Source organism: Oreochromis niloticus, linkage group LG7, assembly GCF_001858045.2.
Source record: "Oreochromis niloticus isolate F11D_XX linkage group LG7, O_niloticus_UMD_NMBU, whole genome shotgun sequence".
Lineage (NCBI taxonomy): Eukaryota > Metazoa > Chordata > Actinopteri > Cichliformes > Cichlidae > Oreochromis > Oreochromis niloticus.
The window spans coordinates 49,249,941-49,268,152 of record NC_031972.2 but is presented as its reverse complement, the minus strand read 5'-3'; the positions used below and the strand labels follow the sequence as shown (position 1 = coordinate 49,268,152).

General features: G+C 41.4%; 1 protein-coding gene across 6 annotated transcripts in view; it reads left to right on the top strand.

Moving 5' to 3' along the window:
• Positions 1-18,212, top strand: part of reln (reelin) — a 97,721-nt gene that overhangs the window by 9,931 nt on the left and 69,578 nt on the right. For all 6 annotated transcript variants that reach the window (XM_013270586.3, XM_013270584.3, XM_013270585.3 and 3 more), the window contains exon 2: positions 12,882-12,989. In XM_013270586.3, the coding sequence (XP_013126040.1) occupies positions 12,882-12,989 (108 nt within the window). The remainder of the gene's footprint in view (positions 1-12,881; positions 12,990-18,212) is intronic.

Below are 18,212 nucleotides of genomic sequence, written 5' to 3'. Positions count from 1 at the left end.
GGAATATCAATGAGCCAGTGACATATTTTTTTCAAAAGATAAAAGAAGGTCTCTTTTTGCCAAGGAATACCCAGTTGAGCTGTGTCTTACACCCCTGTGGATCAGGTGTTTGATTGTATCTTGCCTGTCAGGGAGAACCGGGAACTGAAATCAAGAATGATAGAGGTCTAGACTAAAGATTAAGTGAGACCTCACCTTCCAGACTTGCTGCACTCGAGGGAGACTGACAATATCCAATAAAAAAGACACGGTTTCTCTCACCCTTGTATTTTTCATTTAAAAAAAAAAATTAAAGTGAAGGTGTGAACTCGCGGTAAACACAACTTTAGCACTCCCGAAGCCACAGCTCCTTCTCGAGATTACATGTTTATTTTTTTTACATCGTATGTGTTCACTCAGTGAAATAATTATAATAGGTTAAACTTAAATAACATGTTAGTTACAATAAATCCCAGGGAAACACTTCTTTGCCTAACTCTCGTTCAGTGGATCATAGCTAGCCGAGGGTGATTTGGAGTCACAGGGAAAGAAGACATGACTCAGAAATGTGGTATAGTGTTTTTGTTTTTTTTGGGAGGGCCCAAAAATCAGACCAGCGGATTTCAGTGTCAGTCCACATCAGCTGGTGGTTCAGGTAATACTTTTGTATGCAAAATTCATGTAGAGCATTTTATCCAAGCTGTTTTATCTTGCTTGAACTTGCTGTGTATCTGCAAGCCACTTTGCAGCCCACCCCTAGCAGAGCTCCTTCTTTCATGCTGTATCTGACTTAAAAAGTGTCATTTTAATCATTCATTAGTGTTTATTAGCCCATGATCCTGTGTTCTGTTCTCCTTGTCTCTACTGCTTTCCAGCTTTCCCTGTGGAAGGGCAGGGAGGTCCCAAAACAGAGCCATACTGTCACTTTTAAATTACCGCAGACTGAAATATTAGACTTGCTTTCATAATACTATTTAACTGAAATACTTTTGGTTGCAAACACACCAGATACTTATTGCACCAGCTTAGCACATTCCACTTTGTCTGAACATAGACATCGCGGTGCATTTGTCAATGACTCAACACATTAGCTTATTTGCATGTCACTGTCACATGCAGAGCGATAGTAATTGAGTGATCCCTGTTATCAAGTGAAAGCAGAGGTCTGAGGTGGAAGTTAAGACAGAAAAGAGGTGGGGATGAGAAAGGGGAGATGGTGAGAGTATGAAAGCATTAATTTTCAGCAATAAGTGCATTCTTAGCAAGCTGTGCTGGTGTGATTAAGACTGGATGTCACAGGAAGCACTCCCCATTGATCCGCTGCCAGTAGAGACCATCTAGTCTTTCATTATGGCAACCAGCTTGTTAATTAGAAATCAATCATCCCCTCTGCTCTATGCAAGCCCCTTCCCCAGCAGCGTGCCACTCTCCTTCCACCAAGCATTCATACCCAAAAGCTACAGAGGCGTGTCAGACTTTGACTGATGTCAGTACTTTTTCACTTAGCTGGCCATAATTTGTAACTTTCACGCCAAGAAAGAGCAGGGAGCTGAGAGCAAAATAGCGTGGCACTTCCTTTCCAGCTGCCAGGAAGTCTTTGAGTTCTTGAAAGACTTTGACAATTGGAATTCATACTCGCCAGATGAATAACAGCTATCATGTTGTCTTTTGGCTGTGTGCACTTGTATATTTTCAGGAAGAGACCTGTAGGTTCAGAGGAGACTTTTTGATGACTGTTAAAGTCATTTTAAATCTCATGAACTGTTTTTACTGTTTTGATCCATTAAAAAAAAATCATGGATAAGTCAACGTGTTGACGAAGCATATGGTTATGTAGTTTACTGCTGTTCTGAATAAAAGAAGCGTATTCTACAAAGTAACTCACAATTAAAAAATAAACACGGTCCCCCAAGTATATATATAGAACAAGTGTTATTAATAGAGGGAAATGTTGTGTAAGCAGAAAGGCGTAGGAAAAGTGGGTGTGGAAAAGACGCTAAGATGTAGTGACAGAGCTGGGATGAAAAGTGAACCTCTGTGAAATGACAGTTCCATTATTCATATTAGCGCTATTAAATCTGTGATAGTGGGAATATGGTCGGGAATGCTGTCAGCCGAGAATACACTAAGCATGTGTGTGAGTTACTCCTGTGTGCACATATCAGCGCACAGATGTATACATACTGTTTTTGTGCACCCGTGTGCACATACATCCAGTAGTGGTACAGTAGCAGTAGTAGCAGAACAGCTGGTTTTTCAGAAAGCCATGTCCAGATGTTCCTGGGCAGTAGGCATTAAAAACTAGGTTAGTGTATTACAGGCACAGGTGGAAAAAAAAGAGCCATTGTAGACTAATTCTGTGCATCAGATTAAAAACATAAAAATACATTATTTTTTATCCTGGCCTTGGTTAAAAAAATATCTCATTGTTACTTTTCATCACTCTGCGTCAAGAGCTTTCCCTAGAAGACATAACTGTATTGTGTAAAAACTCTGAGTTTTAAAAGCCATGAATTTTGCATGCACAGAGAGCTGACCTGCTTTTTGGAAGTCATAACAGCTGAAGTTCAACATGAAGTGGGCACATTGTGTTTTTTTGCTGTTGATGAGGCTCAAACAGTTCAAAAGTCCACGTTCATAGCCTGATTAAAAACTGCAGTTTGATGTGTCAGCCCATGAGGATGGCTAAGACGAGGGCAGGTGCACCTGGTGTTACTTATTCTCTTTCATCTCATAAGCCTTAGTGAGTCTGGAATATGTAATGTTGGAAATATGAGGATGTAAATTCAGGGAAAGACTAAACAGCAGGATTTTATTTAAAAAGATTATATATATATTTTTTTTCACAAACAATATGAAAATATTCACTTTTTAGGCTATTTCATCTCAGTTGGAAATAATTCAATATAAGCAATGTGTTTCATTTTAATAAAACATGACGGCTCCAAGACACTGGCGTTTATTAGGTTTTGTCTATTTGTCTCCTTGAAAGTGAAGTGAAGTCTGTGTTGTGTGTCTCCAACAGCACACTATCTCTCAAATAAAACTTTTCACTACCTGACTCATTGCGTACATCCCAAAAGGTTGATTCTGTTCATCTGGATGTAGCGTTTTCAGTGGGAGAATACTTCTTCAGTCTCAGCCGACTACAGGTTTCAACAACCTTAAACAGTACATTTGTACAATGACTGAAACCAGCCCACTGAATGAACAATGGGCTGTGAGGTCAGTTCCTTGATCACTAATATGCAAATTCTCATGACCATTGATCAACAACCACTGATCAAAGCCCATCGATCAAAGACCAAATGGCCATGACTACCATTCACAGAGAGTTGGGGAATGACTGCAATCACAGCACTTAACAGTACACTTTATTACTCTGTTTGTGTCGGGGGACCCGATCCTTGGGGTGGACCAAGTTTTGGTGCAACGTGTTTTGGGGTTTAGAAGCCATGCAGACTCAGTGTTTAGAAAAAATGTGTCTCAACTGTTCAGATACTCCTGACACATACATTGTGTATAGCGCTATCCGTTTTTTGGAAAGCGGTAGAAAAACTGAACCCAGGAAATTATAAAAGGCGTGTATTTTTTTGTTTCTCTTCATTTGTAATTGATTCCACTTAATGATGAAGATTGAGATATTGATTTCCAAATCTAAGCATCTTCACACCAAAGAGTGCAAAACAGACATACATTACAAATTGTATTGTCTTACTTTGGATTTACCAGCTTGTCACTTTTATTGATGCATTGATGCAAGACAGAAGTGTTTTGGATATGCAGGCCTGTAGGACATTTTTAGAGCCTTTGAAATGCTTTAACTTTCATTTGAGAATGATGTGAGGTTTGGTGTTTGGTATTTCAACTGTTGGTTGGTTGATTGACTGGACAGAGTACAAAGTTTGTGCTTCATAATTTTTACTTTTTTTCTGGCATGTCAAAAAAAGTCGTAGTTTGGTAGGCCAAACTAAACAGATAAATGTTTCAGTCATTAGTTTTAGTCTCTGTCATTTTAAATGCCCATCTAAATCCCTGCTCTACATTGGGCTAAAGTCTCAAGGCCTTGCTTTGACAGATGCCTTCCTGGCACAGATGACTCAGTTGTGAAACAGTTTAGTTTACGCTCCTTGTGGGAGATAAACCAGTTGTGGAAATATGATAAACAACTTTTAAACAAAGCAACCTGGTGTCCCTGACTGGGACAGCAAAACTGTCCTTGACGTTATGCCTAACAGTTCACAGCTTGGCCTTCATTGTCTCCTTCCTTTTTTCCTATAGGGTAGCTCCCAGTGGAGCAGGTGAAATGGAAAGCGAGTTATGCAACAGTGCTGTGCATGTCCAGTGTCTGGATTTGGTCTGTGTTTTTGTCTGTGGTTACTATTTGTTTGTATGTTGCCGTGAAAGTAGATTACCATACGATCAGGTGTCTTTCTGATGAGTTTAGAGTCAAGTTTGTATTATATTACAGTCCACATTTGTCAGTGTGTGTTGTGTGTCTCAGCCCTATGCAAGAAGTTGTGGTTTGGGTTTTACCCAACTTTTCAGGCTTTTAATGTTTTCCTGCATTCCTTGGATTTTCTCTCTGGAAGGCAGTCGCAGCTTCCTTCTGTAACATTTTACCGACATTAATTATATTTTGTCAGTTTCATGATTAGCATTTTGATCACCTTGGCTTTTCATGTCACGTTTGCATGTTCAGGATGGCTTTGACAAGTGACGGAAGACGCTTTGCTTGTCAGGCCTGGATAGCTAAAGCTTTTTTCTCTGTCTACAGAACACATGGTGTTGATCATAAGGACAGCTCACTCTCCAGTCCTGGCAGCCACCATGCGACAGAGGGAAAGAATCATGGTGTTCTTGAACCCGATTACAATATAACCCTTTATAGCAACCACCAATTATGCATCTGACGCTGAACAACATTCCCTTTACGGCGAATGTTTTGGATTTTGTTTTAGCAGTTGTATTTATATAACACTTGCCTGCTGCTTTAGGTTACAGATAATTTGTATTAGGCTATTTCTTGCATTTTTTTCCCTTGTACCTACAATCACCTTCTTATCTCATGCTTCTCATCATATGAAAACTCCTAACAAGATGAAGACCAGGTAACAGAAGTGCAACCTATCAAAACCTATTTAGAGTCTCAAAGCAGAGCTGGGTAATGATACGGGATCTGCGTGCAGTTTGAGGCCTCTGTACAACGAAATAATGAATAATGTTAAAAGCTCAGAGAGATGATGTGCTATCAAAGCTAATCTCAGGTAAAGATAATAGCCTTTGAGTTGTCTAAGCTATGAAGTCTCTTCTGTCATGACTTATTTTGCCTCGCTGATTAGTGGACATGCCTTCCCACTGGGGTTGTGTATTCCTTCTAAGTCCAGTGTAAGCATTTTAGCACCACGAATAAAAAGGACATAAAACCCTTGCAGATGGTTGAAGTGGTACTTAACAAAGGAAAAGTCCCTAAAGTAGAAACATAAATATTACAATGTGAAAACCTTTGATTATTGGAAAATAATTTACCGAGGATCCTTTTTGTGGATCCCGCACACACCTGTGCCTGCTCATGTTTTCACACTGAACATTGTATGCATTGTATGAGAGCTGCACAATGAAGTGTGATTGTGAGGCAGATTATGTGTGAGGAACAGGATGCTTGTGACAGAACTGCCTCTTCGCTCCTGTTTTTTCTCCACGGCTGTTGCAGGGGTGAAGCCAAGTTAGGCAGGCAGTAAAGGCTTCAGCTCCCCTCGTTGGTAAACAGAGTAGAACCTCAATAGAAGAAACTGGATCGAGAACAGAAATTGGCTATTATCTCTGGCAGTGATCACGAAAGGACACGTGTCCTGCTCCCAAGAGGAAAAACTGCTTTCTCTGAGCCTTTTTGCAGAAAAGGTTATACATGTTGTAGTTAAGCAGACCTGTAGAAGCTCTGTGGCTGATAGGTCGTCTGTGATCTAGTGTTTCACAGCAGCAGATGGCGGTGCCAGCAGGCCAGGATGGTGCCAGAAGGTTACGCAATGGAATGATGCCTCTAAAACCTGACTCGAACGCCACATGACACATATATGTGCAGAAACACACTTCCCACACAATCTTCTGAAGCTGTAAGGAGAGACTTAGACTTGGGTAATTCAGCTGGCCTGGGTATTCATGAACACGCTGTCCGTTTAAAGCTCCAATCTTTGCTTTCTTCATTGTCATTGGTAACAGCAACCTATCCTTCACGGTGTCACGGTCAGGTGACTGACAGTTTGAACCATTTCAGGAAGCTCAGAGTGAAGTGGCACCCCGACACTGGCATGGCCATGGAAACAGATGGAACTATAGCTTCCCTGTGATCTGGCCTCCATTTCCTGGTCCTCTCTGGGGCACGTGTGTGTCTGCCAGTGGGATATGGGTCAGATGGTCGGCTATCTTTATCCAGATCGTTGCCAGGAAAACCTCCATCCATTTGGAAACAAAAAGGGCATCCTCCTGGGATGGAGGGAATTTCATTGATAATATATTCTCTTGCACTGTCTGTGCTGTGATGTCTTGCTAAAATGACTTTTTTCAGACTCTTGCTTCTTTAAGCTGTACTTTCAGCCCCCGGTATAAAAGGGAGCAGCTGTATCAGATTTTGTCAGAACCTCCTTCTAAAGTCATTTCTTTCCATTTTTAGGTATTTTCAATAGGTTTATTTGAGACTTGTGTAAGTGAAGTGAAATTGGGTGAGGCTAAAGACTGGTGGGTGTGTCTGTACACAAAGAGCAGAAAGGAGCTGTTCAGGCCATGCCAACCACACAGACACTTCAATGCAAACACACTTGTCCGTGATGTAAGTCAGGTCTTCTTTGAGACCTCCAGGACTTCCTGTCCAGCTCTAGTTTAATCCCTTCCCATGCTTTTTTTTCTTTATTTCTAAGAATGAGCTCATGCCACATGTTGCCAAGTACAGTACCGATTATGCTTTGCTGCACCATAAGGAGACATTACCATGGCTTTTAAAATGCCACTGGGTGCTATTTTTCTGGACCCTGTTGTAATTGCTGACCCAGCATACAGTGATCCATTCACATTAGTTTGGAATTTCCAGCATGAGCATTTGGTTTGTGTTTGACAGCTTAATACACCCATTTTTTTTCTCAAGGAATTGGCCAAACCTTCTATCATTCATGGCTCCCCTCTCACTGTTTGTACTATATATAGGAAAAAAAACAGGTTCTTTGTCTAGCACCGTTACAGTCATGTCTAAAGGCAATAGCACACCTCTGGGACTAGTGTAAAACCATACTGTAGTATCTTGTAAAATTTAAATACCTATTCACTGTCTTCTTCCAGTGCCTTGTTGTTCCCACGTTGAGAATGCTTTTATAGGATTCAGGAAAGCGTAATGCACTCAGGCGATACGATAATGCAGCCCTGTTCTTGGTTAGCAGCTGGCTACAAGAACTCATCGAGAATCCTAGCTGAAAAATTAATCATACGAATTCAAACCAAGATTTGCTCAGACAGAACAAGTAGTGTAGCGTTTAGCACATGCATACATTTAGATGAAAAGCAGGCTTTTCTTTTATTTACTCGCAGTTTTTTGTGAACATATTTTTGCAGAGTAGACTGTCACAGAAGATTAGTTTTACATTACCAGTTAGTCATCACTGGATGTGTTTTCTGTGTGTGTGTGTGCCTACTTGATCTCTGAGAGACTTGTCAGCAAAGGATGTGTATTTTGTTGCGTTGTGTGGTGCTCTGATACTTTGTGCCCTAACATTACTCCTGGTGGATCCCAAGAAGTGAAGAAAGCCCTGGGCCCATCAATAGTTGAGCAGTAGCACGGTTGTGTGTGTCTATAATGAGGCATACCACATCGCACCATCAATATTACATACTGGCTTAGGGCCAAGAGATGTGCTCTGTGGTGTGTTCCAGTATAAAATATGAGCCTCTGTATGTGGGTATGAGTGCTATGCATACAGTGTAATGAGGATTTTGCAAGATCTGAGTCAGAAGAACTTGCAGGCATGACTCTTGGACCTAGCGTGTGCCTCTTGAAATTTGAAACATGAAGGTTCACCAACATATGCAGGCCTTGTTAATGTTTAGTAGCTCATTTGTCTGTAGAAACCTTGAACAACTCCCTCCTTCTTCCTTCCTAAACACAACAAGAATCACATAACCCAAAATTTAATTAAGAACCGAAGCACTTAAAAACAAGTAGCGGCCAGGCCACATGCTGTAAAATACCAACTTGTTGTAAAGCATTAAGGTTTATCGAAAGGAAACATTATGGCAGGGTTTTCCTGTATCCTGCATGGTGATTGAGCGAGGACATGCACACAGCAGAAACTGCTCAGACACATGCTAAAGCATGCTAAAGATCTGCTGACCTATCCCCAATTATTAAGCTAGCAGTCAAAATTGATACAGCAAATACAGAGTTAACGCACACGTATTGTTCTTTTTTTTAAGTGTGCACTTGACATGTAAACCAGAGATTAGTCCTTACTACAGGAAAAAGCCTAGAGTTCAATCTAGAAGTTTGCATGAACAGCACTAGCCTGACACTCGGTTTGTTTATATGTGAAGAAACAATGCACATGGAAAAATACATACCCAAAAACACAGAACCTGCCTACATGTTGAATGAGACTATTGGTATTAATTTCACCTCTTTTGCCCGCCTCATGGCTCCTCATCCCCCTCGGCCAAGTGAACATTGCTCAGAAATGAAGTATGGACAAGAATGTTAAGGCTACCATCAAAGGCCTCCCTTTAGATCTGTGTGCGTGTCTGTGTGTGTGCTCGTGAGTGAAGCAGCCCCACAGGTGATTGGATCTGATCTCATCTCATCTGATTGGCTCATCTGTCTGATGCATTCCACAGGCGAGTGAGAGAAGGTTGTTAGAGGCCTTTCTAAATAATTTAGATCCTGGATTTGTATTGATCAGGTAGTGCTGCTCTCCACGGGCCACTCCAGTACCCCTTCTTTCTCCATCCCTCTTCACCCCTGTTCTTGTTTTTCTTTTTTTTCTTTTTTCGATTGTAACCTCGTGCCCCTAGCTTTTCCTCCTCTCCGCTCTTTCTCCCCCACCCCATGCTCTACATCAAACAGAGGTACACTGCTGCGAGGGAGCAGAAAATGCATGAGAAAGGAGTTGATGGGGAAAGTGCAGGGAAGAGGATTTTTCTTTTACAGCGATTCCTCAATGGGAGTGAAGCTGTAGGAAAGGTGTAAAGCGCGGCTAAAGAGAGAAATGGCACGATGAAGGCAGGGGGAAAAAAAGTCTTTTGTTTGCTGTATTTGTGCAGCACATGTAAAGTTGTCTGTGGAGAGTAATGGAGTGCACGTAACCTTGGTGATGCAGGTCAATGGAAGTGCAGAAATGAGCGTTTTGTGCGTACTGATCCTGGTCCAACTTAGTCCATTAAACTCAGTCATTACTCCATTAAATACTGCTTCATGCCATGGCCTTGGATCAATACTGCATAATGTAAAGACTGATAACATGTCTTAACCACACAGTGGAACGGATTTGTTGAATGGGTAATGTATTCTTGGAGGGATAGAAAAATAGCACAAATGAGGAGGATATGTATGCATAGTATGAACATGATAAGTGCTTCTTTTTTTTTGAATAAGAAAACCCTTTTCTTTGCATTCTGCAGATAGGGACGTGTTAGAGGTGCACTGAGCAACATGGAGCGAATATGATAATGCTTCTGTTGCCAAGCAAAATATGTATCTTTCTCAAAATACAGCTTCGTGTACACGCTGTACATGCTGATAGAATTTGGCAGTGCTCAGAGCAGACAAGCAAAAGGAAATTACTTGTTGCTCACAGAGCGTTATTAGAGCCAGCTATTTTTTTTGTGGACAACCAAGCATTTCTAATATTAAATTAAAAAAAGCAATCGTCTATATTTTAAGTGTAAGGCTTTTTATATTGACCAGGAGGGACCGCAGACAGCTCTCCCTTTTGACTGGTTAATATTTGCGACCATGATAACATTTATTTCTGACATATAAAACAAACAAACCAATATCCACACATACACATTCACACAGATATGTGGTCAAGAAAAATAAACATAATCTCATTGCCATGAAAAACCACTCAGTCATCAAGGGTGAAATGGAAATAAAGCATAACTGGTGTTTTTATTTCTTGTTTACACTGTGCTGTAGAAGTTTGCAAAGTGGAGTGGATGACAGGGAGTATAAAAAATTACTCCTCCAAACACAATTAATAATATGAACTGCTATGTAGGAAGTGTCAATAACGCATTTTAAGCGCGTTCTCATCCCAGTGCATCCCAGTCTTTCCATCAGATGCGGCTGGGGTTGCAGAGCTGTGCAGTCCGATGGCTTCAGCGGACGTTGAGACGTAATTTTCCTTCTTTATAGGGCAATAAAATCCTCATTTGGAGGTTGGCGAATTGGCAGTGAATTAAATCACTGGAGACGGTGGTTTGTGTCTGGTTTGTGAGCTGTGTGTTTTGCACTTTGTTTTTTTCCTCCACTCTCTAATTAGTTTTGTTTTCACTCTCTTGCTCTTTTTTTTTTTAAACTTTTGCTATTACTCTCTGATTAGGTTTAGACAGCAAAAAGTATTTGGTTATGTTTAGGCACCAAGAGTTAGATAACAAGAACAACAAACCTTTTTATTACGTCCCAAATTACAAAACCATAGAGAAACAAACAGAAGTCCAAAAGTAATAATTGGGGCTGGGGAAAACAGAGAGAGCCTCTGGAAAATATGTTACTTCAAAAAGGGACAAAAGGTAAGACACAAGTGTGTGTATATACATGGAGGACTGAGACAGGTGGAGCGCGAGACAGCTGAAAACAAATGGGGAAGTGGAAGTGGAACTAACACAGGACATGAAGGATAACTAACCGTCAAAGTAAAACAGGAAGTAATCCAGAGACAAGACGCTACACACAGAGATAAGACCGACATTAGATATTAATAACAGCCAGAGAAACAGACAGTAACAGAAAGATGAGACAGAAGGAACAGAGAAAGAAACACTGAGGCGACTAAAATAACTACAACAAATAAAAAGCAGATCATTAACCGAAACACGCTGTCTACAGTAACAAGAACAAAGACTCACTGTATGCTGGAATAATAAAGAAATCAAAACAGGAAACAAAAAGTCAAGCTAACGATAATTAAAAACTTTGAGCACTAGAAAAACAAACTAAATAATAAACATGATTCCATAAACTGTAAAGCAACTCAAAAAGCAGACCAGGGACCGTGACAAAATACTTAGTTACCTGCATGGTTACCTTTAAAATAAATGATCAGAGAAGCATTAACAAGTATAAAACCGACTGTTTTATACTGTAATGGAGCAGAGAGAAGTTGTATGCACAGTGTTTATACTATTACTAAACACAGTATATACTCCTTGTGGAGCGCTGGATCCCTGTGTAAAAGTTACGACAGAAAAACGAGGGAGGAAACGTCCGGATACAGTAAGGAGTGTTGTGGGATGAATTATTGAGCCTTTGATATGGAGGAGAGAAAGGGAGGGAAGAGATGGACTGAACTCTGCTCCTAAGACAGGGTGTAACACGTCCAACATACACAGACACGCGGAGAACACACACATTCAGAGACACACACACAAGCGTCTTGTGCGAGGACATGTTAATGGAGTCGCCCAGTCAGACAGCCAGGCAGGCAGACGGGGCCACACAGGAGTCTGCTCTGCCCAGAATTCCTCAGTGTAACGGACCAAACCCAGAAGAATGAACGCCCTGAGACCCAACTGACATGTTGCTATTCTTACTAAAACACAGTCTCGCTGTGGGTGTCGCCTCATTTTCCCATTCAGTTTTCCTCCATAAGCAGGGGGATTCCAAGGCCAGGAAACAACAATGCCTTCATCTTTCTCGGCCGCAAAGGATTTTATTCCCTGATGTGTAAAACGGTTTTGTTTTCTGTTTTTTTAGTGGGGTGTGTGTGTTCCTCCTTTGAGCCACGGGCTGTTCCTTTTACCCTGCTCTGTCTGGCTGGAAACAGTCCAGTGACTGAACCCTCTTCCTCCAGTGATGCAGCTGACTCTGTGGTCCCATCACTCAGGGCCCTTGTTTACCGGGTGGATCAATAGTTAACGTGCTGCGGGATACACTGAGCTGTAGATGTGTTCAGCTGGATAACACACTCCCGGGAGTTTTCTGATCTGTGGCTGTTTGTGGTGGGCTAGAAAGAATAAAGGCTTAGCAAAGCTATCAGGGTTACAGCCAATTAGCTCATCAGTCTGTTCTAATATGGTTGTCAGTACGACAGGCTTTGATTAAAGCGCTGTGATTTGTTGAGGATGAGGTAGATTACATCCTGCCACTCTTTTTCTCTGTAAAAGGTAAGGTGGGGATATTCTGCTGTTTTCTCATTCAGCAACCTTTAAAGTAACTCCAACCCTGGTTTAGCACATGTTTTAATAATGCTTCTACTTCTGTCTGAATATATTTATATGTGTGCAAGTGACCTTCTAGATTTTGCTTTAACACCTCCCTGTGCTCTCCTCTCCTCCTGCAGGGTGTTTGGTCTTGTTGGCATCCCATTTAATTCCAGTTTACCTTTCCATGTGCTAACACCTGATGTGATTAGCAGCAGGACGTTAGTGAGCTGCTCTACATACTTCCAAACATCCTGTCCACACACGTACATCACGCCTGCTAATTATCTGCTTAGCCTGCAAATGAAGCGTAAATGCAACTTAGTAATTGCGATCTCTGACACCTAATTGGCGTTCACAGTTCATCTTCCTGTATTCATTTGAGGTGTTAATACAGGGGTGGTGAAACAAATAAGAGCTGGATGCATTATGTTTAAAATGTTTCTGGGAGTAACTCTCAGCTTCACCAGCAGTAAGCATGTTCCTTTTTTCTCTCTCTTCAGTAACCATCTCCACCAGTGTATCCTTCGATGGTCTCCTGGTGACTGGCCTCTACACCTCAACGCCAGTCCAGTCGGCTCCCATTCCTGCTCCAGCTGCTTTTGGCTTTGGTGAGTCTTGCTTCTTTTGCCAATACAAGCTGCTTTTTTTTCTTATGCTTTTTAGTACTAGCAAACCCTCAGATACCCCGAGAAGTGTCTGCTGGGACCACGGAGTATTACGATCCAGCTCAGTGATCCACATCCGTTCCCAGACTCAGCATAAGACCACTTCCCTTCTCTGGTTATGACAGGTCGTGATGGATGAGGAGTCAGGATGATGTGACCAAGGGTTCGGTCAGATGGGTTTTCATTGATGTTTGAGAGAACAAAAAAAAAAACCCAAAAATGAATATGAGATAGATATGAAGAGCAAAGCAGAAAATGTAGAGCCTTTTAAAAGATTAAACTTAAAATAACGAGTGATCACCAGGTCAGCTTGCCAAATGTTGGAGTAAAGGCCCAGTGGACGGGCTGATTTACAATTAATTTATCCAGAGATGCAAATGTATCGACAGTTTAGGTGGTCGATGTTGCTATTAAACTGGATGAAGTTTGCAAACAACTTATCTTATTCTTTGTCTGCCTTTCCTTTGTATTGTGTGCATGCTCTGCTTTAATGATACAAATTGAATCTCTCTTTAATCTTAAAAGATTAAAGTTAAACTTATAATTCTTTAAACTTCTGGCAACTGTAATCGAATTACACTGTAAGCATGCAACTGAAATGCATTAAGTGCAACTCTTTTTTGGACACATAACCAAGATTTTAGACTCAGACGAAGTATTTGCGGATGGAGCCCTTGTGTGCACGGATGGGGGCTCTTTTGGGGCAGTGGAACAGCTATAAAGAACTCCTTAGAGAACAGGGCTAGTGTCCCAGAACTGCTGCGCAGTGGGCTCCCTTATCCTGACTAACTCCACTGTTCTTCAGACATTGACTTCACTCTGGCCAGGGCAGTTCTTCACTCTTGGCAGCTCTGTTTACTGGGGAGGCATCCAAGCACGGATTGCGTCACCTTAGCTTCACTCTAATTACTTGAAAAGTTTTAAGGCTACGCCTACCCTGATAGGCAGCAGCTTGTGGAACGGTGACTTTCTGTAAGATGTGTGTTTAAGTAAGTCTGCAAAGTCTTCCGTTACAGCATGTGTAATCTGTCTGGGTTTCGCAGTGCCAGTTAGACATTTGGTCCTCAGCTGAAGAGCTTTCTGCACTTTGTCTCTCTGCTCTAATTCTCCAGCCACCCCTCCCACTGTGGGATTCAGGACTCCATGGAGCAGCAGGCACATGCAAAAGCAGTCTTGTCATAGAGGAGATTCTGAATGACGATTTAATAGATTTATAGTTTTATTTTCCCTTCGATTAATTTTTCTCTGCATTTTTGAGGTAGATTGGGATTTTTTTATGATCAAGTGATAGAAACTCAGCTAGTTTGCAGAACATGGTGGTCCACTTAGCTATTGAAGGCTCCTCAGCATTGGAAGGGCTGAAGACATTCTCCTAGAGAGAACGTCCTTTATTAATAAGCTCATGGAAACTTGGTGACTTAACAGAGAGCCAGCGTTTGACCAAAATGCTTTGAAGATAATGCAGTGGAACAATAATACAGTGTGATGCCTCTTCATATCCAGTGTTGTGACAAATATAAATGGGCCTTTGAGCACAAGAGGGTCACGCAACTCCACGAGGGAGTTTTATGAGCATGGTGTTTATGAGCAAGAGGTCTTAGATAAGGTGGGGCTCTAATCCCTCTGAATGAAGCCATGTGGGGGACACGGTTACACAATGGACTGCAACATGCACACGTTCAATAGAAATACCACCAACTTTCACTCAAGAGCACGCACACAGTCCAACTGTTCAGCTGTAGTGAAGTGTTGGCTGGCTGGGGGGAACATGTGGTTGGCAGATGTATCAGTCCAGGAACTAACATGAACTATAGCACAGGGAGAATGAAACCACTGTAGCGAGAAGATCGCTAATAAATCACTGAAAGACTGAAACGGCAGCTTAAGATGAAGCGCGAGAGAAGATTTTTTTTTGTTTTTGGCTGTGTTTGTGTTGTTGGAGGTGAAGAGCAAACCAAAGAGATCCTAAGAGAGAGACGAAGAAGGAATCAATGGTTTTAAAAAAGACATGAAGTGGATTAAATAGACAAAGTCAGGGAGCTGTGGACACAGAGGTTAGTGTTTTTACTCGCTGCGTTGGGATGTCCAGTGGTTGGTGTGGTCAAAGCTGTGGTAGCAAGCAGACACGATGACTGCCCAATAGCCTCTAAAGAGAGAAATCCCCTCAGTCTTCTGTGTCATCCTTTGTTGCTTTTTACACACGTCATAAAAACAGTGTGTATGTGAGCATGACGGAATTGCATGCTTCATCACTGGTTCTCTTTGTGTGTGTGTGTGTGTTTATCACTCCTTTTTCTTTTTGTTGGTCTCTTCAATTATAACTTTAAGAAACAAACACCTTAACATGAGGACAGCAGTGATTTTTTCATTATTTTGTCTTCCACTCCACTTGAATTGCAGTGCTCTTTGAACTACGTTTGTAACACATATGTTTTAGTTTGAGGCTTTTCACTGCAGCGTCGCCCACTGTTTGTCAAATTACTGTAACCGATGTGTGATGCAGCAGTTGGCAGGGCAGTTTAAGGTAGTCTAAGGAATGCCATGTTTTCGGCCGCTGCGCTGAGTTGTGGTTCAAGTTGCTCAAGGCTCGTTCCTCCACTCCCTAAAGGCAAGCGACCTTCTACTTGCTGCTGGCGGGCTAACCACAGACCTTTACGATGCTGTAACTGCTCTGCTGTGGCAAGTGCAGAATCAGACGAACTGGAGCTAAAAGCAATGTTGTGCTTTGGGAGCCATGCCTGCTAAATACAGGGAGAACACGGGAGTGCAAATTGATTGTGGTTTTCGTAAATGTAGCCAACACAGGCCAGCAAAACTAGTCTGGGTGCATTTATTTCAAGGTGCCAGAGCTGAGAGGAAAGACTTGACATTTCATTTTGGGATTCATCTACTTACAACTCACAGTTAATGGATGAGGTATGACGTGCAGCTTCATTTGAGTCTACTTTGTAGTCGATTTTGACAACCCAAGTACTCATTAGAGACCTTTTGAAATACTTTAGAGTGAAACATGGAGACTTTATATGCATGTTTGAATGTAACGTGGTCAAAACGGATGTCTGTACACACTGCCAGAAATGCAACATGAGTCTGGACTCGAAGAATTCCAACTCCTCAGTGTTTTTCCTTTCTTTGACATTTATTCCATTAAGAGGTCTTTCTTTCCAATCCACCCTCTTGGCGTTCTGAAGCTTTCAGCTTTGGCAACCAGAAAGATTAAATGATGAAACCAATAACATAAGTATATTGTCATAATTTTGATTTTTGTTTCAGGTATCATAAAATCTGCTTGCTGTTAATGTCACATAGCAGTAATGAGGTGATATATTAAAACCCATAGGCCAGAGCCTGGATGGAAAGTAATGTCACTTGTGGTCTGATTTGTATTCCCTGATAGTAAAATGTTTCCCATCACATCATTATCCATTCAAACACAAAGACAGACAGAGCAAGTATTCATTCTAAATGTGTCCAGCTAACTTATAATCACAATGATGAACAGGCACTTGAAGGAAAAGGAGAGCTTTGAAAATAGATGGGAGGGAAATTTAGAGCAAAACGCCAATATTGGACTGAGAAAGTGTATGAGATCGAGGAATGAGTGTGAGAGTGGAAAAATGTGTACATACCTCCTCATTTCTTATTTCTTTTTTCATATTTCACACACTTTTATGTTTCAGACCATCACTCAAAACTAATATTGGACAAAGATAAACAGAGCGCGCAGATTTCTTTTTTTACAGTAAAAATGCTATCCAAAGCTCTCTGGCCCTGTGTGGAAAAAATAATTGGCTTCCCTTGCTAAATCATGAATTTACTGTGATTAACTACATTTTTTGGAAAGCGGAGTTCAATTTCTAAAGCCACACCCAGGCGTGTTTAATGTTTGACAAAACAAAGAAGGCTAAAAGATCTCGGAAAGCAGTCCTTCATGTTGCAATCTAAAGAAAATCAAGAAAAGATTAGATAGTTTCATTGATGTCTATCAGTCTGCAAAGGGTTACAAGTCTATTTTTGACGTTTGGGGAATCACGGTGAGAGTCATTATTCACTAATGGAGAAAAACAGTTTTCAACTGGAGTGGCCGGCCTACCAGAATTAGTCCAGGAGTGCATGAGCAAGTCATCCAGGACGGCTACATCTAAACACAACATCTAAAGAATTGCAGGCCTCACTTGCCTCAGTTATGGTCAGTGTTCATCATTCACTCGAGAGACTGGGCAAAAATAACTTCCACAGGAGAGTTACAGGGGATAAAACCGCTGTTAACCAAAAAGAACGCAAAGGCTTGTCTCACATCTGCCAAAAAACATGATCCCGAAAAGACTGACAAGACAAAACATAAACTTTTTGAAAGGTTTGAGTCCCTCCACATCTGGCATGAAACTAACACATAAAAAGAACATGAGCCGCAGTTAAACATGGTGGTGGTAGTGTGACTGTCTGGGGCTGCTTTGCTGCTTCAAGACCTGGATGACTTCAATTAAAAAATGATTTCTGCCCTATACCAAAAAACCAGGAAGGAGAATGTCCAGCTATTAGTTCATGCTCACTTTATGTGGCAGGACAATGAACCAGACCACACCAGCAAGTTCGCCTGTGAATGAATCAAAATATATAATGGATGTTTTGGAGTGACATAGTCACAGTCCAACTTAAAATCTGATTAAACAGGCTGTTTATGCTCGAAAACCAACCAGTGTGGCTGAATTAAAACAATTCTCCACTGAAGAGTGGGGCAAAATCCCTCCACAGTGACATGAAAGACTCACAGACAGTAATTACAAACACTCGACTGCAGTTCTTCTGGTGTCACAACCAGTTATTAGTTTTATGGGGCAATTACTTTTTCACATAGGGCCGGGTAACTGGATAGCTGTTCAACATTTAAAACATGCATTTTGAATTTACATTGGCTGTCTTTATCTAATATATAAAAGACACAAACACACTTGTGCGCACACACACACTTTCTTCTTTACACACACATATGTATATATATATTTAGAAGAGAAGGAGGATGACAGGATGTGATGATGGGATTTCATCACTCCCCCTAATGGGGGGCCTGATTGGTGTTGCCTTGCCAGCGCTGAGCTGCTGAGAAACTGGTCATTGATGGATGGCTCGTTTGCAGGGTGATGTTTATTTTGCTGTTAATTTGCA